Here is a 6,536-nt window from a genome sequence, read left to right as displayed (position 1 = left end):
CACACGGGGGCTGCTGGGCTATTGTCGATGCATCTGAAAAATTAAATCTTAACACCAGAATCGATTTATTTCCTCTGAAAACTTGGTGCGTCTCTCGCGGAGCGTCTCCCACTCTCTCCCTCCATGCCCATTTGTTCTTTTTTTTTTTTTTTCTTTCCCGCAGTCACACTGGCATGTAATCAGCCACAATAGCTGACATAAATCAAGCGGTGGATTGACAGCGTCTGACAAATAACTGATTGATTGCGGTGGAGCAGAATTGACACTTGACGGAGGGGTGGAGATAGAAATAGAAGGGCGGTGTATATTATACTGAAAACATGTGACATTCACATCCCTCCATCACTACATTGGTCTATTCCTGTCAACGCTTGTCTTTTAGGGAATTCAAGCTGAAGTGGTTGGTTTTATGGTTGCCGGTGGAGAAAAAGTCCCCGAGGTGGCCGTGCGTAATGTGTGCGTAATTTGGGCATCTCTCGGGTTAGAGACAGTTAGACAACGGGGCTAAAAACGCCTGGTAATACAACGAAGCGCTCTAAACGTGATGATTGTTGAATGGATGGTTTTATAGCCTTTAAATGGAGTGGCAAAGCGTTGGAAAGCTACTGTAAAGGCAAGTTACAGCCTAACTCTACGTGGAAAATAAGACGAAAAACTTGAGTGTGCTTTATCTTCCACACACAAAGTGTATATCTTTAATATAAGGCGAAATTGATTACGTTAAAGTGGGTACATTGTGTTTGCTCGTGTCTTTTGACCGCAATTCCGCATCCTGATCCGAGCCCACGTACGGAACAGCGCAAGCGTTCACACTAACCAAACTATTTATTCCTATCTCCTCCCCCGAGCTGTCAAAATAGAGGCGCTTACAAAGAGGAGAACGTCACATCCCCTTGACCCTCCAATCACCTCAGGGTCCCATTTGATTGGAAGGCGGCAAAGGCTTTAATCTCGGACTAATTCAGCTGCTTTTGAAGTGAACATTTCTACCAGTTCGTACTTCGGGAGTACAGAGCGAGGACCTGCAGACAGACGCACAGAAGGCGCAGCGCTCATGGTGCAAGACGCAGCCACAGATCTGCGATAACCTCGCACGGTCTCCTTCCAGCTGCCGCGCCTTGCTCCTTTACTACCAGGATTACCTTTTATTGAAGCGTTTTACGATTCTTTTTCCCCGAGAGAGAGGCGCAGTGCTTTTTTTGATTTTCTTAATGAATCTGACGAAAGCATCGCCACTTCCTTTCCTGACTATTGGGACATGATCACATCGCCCTCGGCGTCCGTCCTGAAGAATAGTGATATTTGTGCAGCGTGGGAAAGGAGCAGTTCTCGGAATAGTAGCTCGGCGAGCATCAACAAGCCTTTTCTTCACTCCGCACCTCCGTCTGATCCACTACGGCAAGCAAACCGACTTCCCATCAAGGTTTTGAAAATGCTTACCGCACGGTCGGGACACATTTTGCACCCGGAGTATCTGCAGCCTTTGCCTTCTACGCCAGTTAGTCCTATAGAGGTAAGGAAAACATTTTGATCATATTTTAGTTATTGCTGTTTCGTCAGTCTATTTACGTTCGGGAAGCGTATTTCTATTATTCGGGGATATATCCTGTACAACTGCGATTCCAGTGTTAAAGCTATTATGTCTTGGCTAATATACAGCCTCGCAATTTTGTTGACTTTATAAGCATTACGGCTGTAGTTTTCACGGAAAAGCCGTGCGTAAAATTATTACCCATACACCTTCCTTTGGAAAAGCCAGGAAATACCTCGATTAAACGGTCGTCTCTGAGGTTGTGGATTTTATAATAGTGTAAGGACGCTGTCGCTGTGTGTTTTAATAGCATTCATCAACGTTTATTTGATCTTTTTTTGCAGCTAGATGCCAAGAAAAGTCCGCTAGCTCTGCTGGCGCAGACATGCTCCCAGATCGGCAAACCGGACCCACCACCCTCCTCCAAATTGTCCTCCGTAACATCAAATGGATCTAGTGAAAAGGAATCTAAATCAGGCCCTTTGAAAATGAGTGACATTGGTGTGGATGACAAATCTAGCTTCAAACCTTATTCTAAACCTTCAGACAAGAAGGACTCGTCTTCGGGCGTCTCTGGCAGTGAGAAGTCTGGTTTCCGAGTGCCGAGCGCCACCTGCCAGCCGTTTACACCGCGGACAGGCAGCCCCAACTCCAGCACTTCAGCCTCTCCCATGCCATCGGACGGGAAGTGTGGGGAAAGGGACGAAAAGAAAGACTCTGACTGCAATAAAAATGGCACTACGGACGGGTCTGGCACCACTAGCCACAGCAGGATAAGCGTGAGCTGTGGTGGAATTAACGTGGAGGTCAACCAACACCAGGAGACGACACCTGGCACTAAATCCTCCTCCTCGGAGTCCTCATCTGTAACTTCCGTATCCTCCGCATCCGTTCTCGGGTCAGGACTTGTGGCGCCGGTTTCTCCTTACAAACCGGGACAGACAGTTTTCCCTTTGCCTCCTGCCGGTATGACCTACCCAGGTAGTTTGGCTGGGGCCTACGCTGGTTACCCTCAACACTTCCTGCCCCACGGAGGGAGCTTGGTAAACGCACAGCTGGCTAGTTCACTGGGCTGCAGTAAGGCTGGATCCAGTCCCTTGGCCGGGGCTTCTCCACCGTCCATCATGTCAGCCAGCCTGTGTAGAGACCCTTACTGCCTCAGTTACCATTGTGCCAGTCACTTAGCGGGCGCAGCCAGTGCTTCCTGCACGCACGAATCTGCAGCTGCAGCTGCCGCTAACGCCCTCAAGAACAGCTATCCACTAATGTACCCGACACACCCCATACACGGCGTTCATTCCTCGGCGCCATCATTTACCGGACACCCCCTGTACCCGTACGGTTTCATGCTCCCCAACGACCCTCTCCCTCATGTTTGTAATTGGGTGTCGGCAAATGGACCGTGCGACAAGCGTTTCTCCTCCTCAGAGGAGCTCCTGAACCACCTGAGGACACACACTGCTTTTACCGGGGCTGAGAAGTTGATATCTGGTTATCCCGGGTCTTCATCCCTAGCCAGCGCTGCAGCAGCGGCCATGGCCTGCCATATGCACATGCCACCATCAGGACCCCCCGGGAGTCCCGGGACTTTGGCTCTAAGGAGCCCGCATCACGCGTTAGGACTCAGCACCCGCTACCATCCGTACTCCAAAAGCCCTCTGCCAACCCCCGGTGGCCCTGTTCCCGTCCCCGCAGCCACCGGCCCTTACTACTCCCCTTACGCACTGTATGGCCAGAGACTCACCACAGCATCAGCGCTTGGATACCAGTGAGGAGGGGAAAAAAAAAACAAAACTAAGGACTTGTTAAAAGTTTATAGTACTAAGAATGCAAATATAAAGACTTTTATATTAACTGCGCTAAAACTTATGGGCGGGATCCGTGGACTTCAACTGTATTTATTTATATGTCGGCTTAAAAGCAGGCGATAAAAGCTGCAAATGGAAAAATATTTGAGCAACTCAAAAAGTGCATTATGTCGAAACTGAACTCTATAGGTAAAGTGAAAACACACACACATATGTTAGAGTACTAATTAAAGTAGGGGTCCTCATTTCGATGTTAATTTGAAATTGCTATGATTGTATTTGTTCTTATTTAATGTCTCATTGAGAAGAAAATAATTTACATGCATGTTTGTTTCTTAAAATCTCAGAAATTGTCCACATTTTAAATTGCCGTTATTTTTCAGGTGTACACCATTGGACAGAGAATTGGTATTTTTTTGTATGTATTCTGGAAAAAAAAATAAGAAACAATTCTGTTCCATATCTCCGTGTGCCTCATTTTCTGAAGTGTTCGCATTATTCACTTTTAGGTAAGAGTCAGATTTATTTTTCCACTGACATTTTTTTTTCAGTCCGCCTGTTAAATTATTAGGGTTGAGAAATACTGACATGATCGCTTCCGCCAACACAGGCCTATAGATTTTCCAGTCAGACTCAGATTACTAATTAATTGTGTATGAGGGCTTTTTTTTTTTTTATGTGTGGAAAATTTTACATTTAATTCTCATTTCTTTCTTTCTTTCTCTTCTTCCTCGCTACGAGCCAAACTTTTGTCAAGCTTTAAGAATGCAAGTGGGGATTTCTTCGTGCGTGTATCTCTGCGTGTGCGCGTAGAGTTAAACGGGCTTCGTGAAGTGAATTTATTCCAGAGATTTCAGTTTGCTGTTGAAGGGAGGGGATTTTGTCGATAAGTTTCAGGGGGGTTGACAGCTTTCGTTGAGGCTCTCCTGCGTAAAACGTGTGAAATGCGCCAGAAAGCGACTGGACAAGGACATCTGGTGTTTCTGTAGTTTAAAAAAATAAAAATAAAAACACGAGTACATGTATTTTTAATTTATTCATTAAATATATATATTAAAAAAAAAGAAAAAAATCGATATCACAACCTTAAAAGAAAGGCGGGCTTTGATCTGAATCATTTGCTGCTGTTCGAAGTTTAATGCACTAAAAATGTTACAAGCGTTTTAAACTCGTGGGTGTTTATTTTATTTTATTTTATTATAATTATTATTATTTACGCTGGGGCTGAGAGGAAGACTCAGCCTCTCCACAGGGGTGACTTTTCGGCGTGAATGTTATTTTTGAATGGATGCTGTTATTAAAATTTGATCAGCTCACCTAACCTTGTTAGTTGTGGAATTTGAATGCAGATGAAACGACTCCTGAGTCGAAATTGCGCATACATTAAATATGTATGCATTTTTAAAAGTTACAGAGAACGTCCCAACAATTATATATCTACACAAAAACTTAATATGTAGGCCTATATAATATATATGTACATATATTTTTTTCTTCTTAACGACCATGTATTTTTACAGCTGATTTTAATGACATAAATATCTGTTGCGTATTTTTACGCATTTTGACTTTTTTTTTTTAAGACAAGTCGAAATCGGTGCCTCGATTAGACAATTTATAGTCACAATTAAATGGCTTTCACATTTTGTATTCCTAGAAACGTAATCGTTAACTTTCTTTGGATATGCTGTTGAGCCAGAAGTATTAAAATTATTATTATTATTATTAAGAACGCATCTTCAGCTAATGCCGTCTCTCGTCTGTCGCACAGCGGTTAGTCTGGAAAAAAAAAAATTAATAAACAAAAAAACAACTTCTCTCGTGGTGTGTATGAGGCCCACACGCGTCCTAAACTGATGTAATGACGGTGAAAGGGAGCAATTTCCATTTTTACCCACATCATGGTGGCTGTGCTCGGAGGTCCCCGGTGGAAAGCAATTTATCATGCGCCCCTCCCCCTGGCCCTGTCACAGGAGGAACAGGCAGGCACATGTGTGCATGAATTACCAACGCTCCCACCTACCCAGCCCTCCTTCCCTCCCTCTCCCACTGTGGAGATTTGACACAGAGGAGAGGGAACATGGGGGATTAGAGTATGCGAGAGTATTAAAGTGCATATTCACTGTGTCCATCAAGGCCTCGGAGTGCTTAGGTGCACTCCGAGGAGCTGTGCAGAAACCAAAACATCCACAACAACTAATATTGAGCTGCGTATTTTGGCATTTTGACTTTTTCATTTTTACTGATTTTCTTAACAGTGATCTCGTTGAGCAAATTAATATGATAGGAGACAGGTTTTAGTTTCACTTTTGGCCCAACTTAGGTTAACAGTGTAAAAAGTTTCATGTGCATATGATTAGTGAACTCTCAAGTGCACAGAGAGGCTGCAGGGATAAAAACGTTCTAATTTTTTTGAGTTTGTAGACTTTTTAAAGAATCCACCGGCGATGCCTTACTAAAGAAGACATCTAGTCACATGTTTTCTCGAAATTATAAAAATATATCGTCAGTTCCTTACAGGCTCTCATTCCATCGCCTCAGAGTTGTGCTCTGCTCGCCTTCAGCTCAGCAGTGTCTTAACGCCAATCGAAGAGGACGAAACACAGTCACCGAAATATGGCAAAAAACATAAGCACTGTGAACAACGCATTCTTTAGAAAAAAATATACTGTGCTTCTTCACACTTGGGATCGGTACCTACAGCAGCCATCTTAGATTCTTGGGACATGCTCGCGGAGAGACACACACACACACACACTGCAGGAAACCTAGCAGGACATCTGGCAACAGGGGGAGCCCAGGACGTGACTCACACACCTAACCCCATATTCAACCCCGCTGAATTACCGCCACTAAAGCTGTCATTAGTGGGTGTGCGGCACAACATAAAGACATGCAGTTGTCTGCAGTGGCAAGTCTATAGTTTGGATAACAGCTGTGTCAATATGGGGAAGCTGCCATAATGTTCGGACATAAGTCAAAAAGCGATGATCATCTTTAATGTATATGTGGTCATTTTATCAAGCTGTCAGTAGTGGAGATCAATACTGGCCTTGTTTGCAGTGTTTACTTCACTGGTTCTTTGTATTTCTTAATTGCATTTGTTGCTACTTTTCAAATATATATGGATTATACGTCTGCTTCTCAAATGCCACACACACGGGTCGAACCTCAGCCTTCTAGCACTGTACATTGCA

The 6,536-nt window shown here is 44.2% G+C and overlaps 1 protein-coding gene across 1 annotated transcript; it reads left to right on the top strand.

Annotated features, from left to right (window-relative positions):
• Positions 1-404: 404 nt before the first annotated feature.
• On the top strand, positions 405-3,801 carry znf503 (zinc finger protein 503). The gene is made up of 2 exons (XM_084562126.1): positions 405-1,513; positions 1,876-3,801. The coding sequence occupies exons 1-2, from the start codon at positions 1,259-1,261 to the stop codon at positions 3,301-3,303; spliced, it is 1,683 nt and encodes a 560-aa protein (XP_084418252.1). The 5' UTR covers positions 405-1,258; the 3' UTR covers positions 3,304-3,801.
• The last annotated feature ends 2,735 nt before the right edge of the window (positions 3,802-6,536 follow it).

Source organism: Chelon labrosus (assembly GCF_963514085.1).
Source record: "Chelon labrosus genome assembly, chromosome: 15".
NCBI classification, from domain to species: Eukaryota; Metazoa; Chordata; class Actinopteri; order Mugiliformes; family Mugilidae; genus Chelon; species Chelon labrosus.
This window is presented reverse-complemented; position numbering and strand designations above follow the sequence as displayed.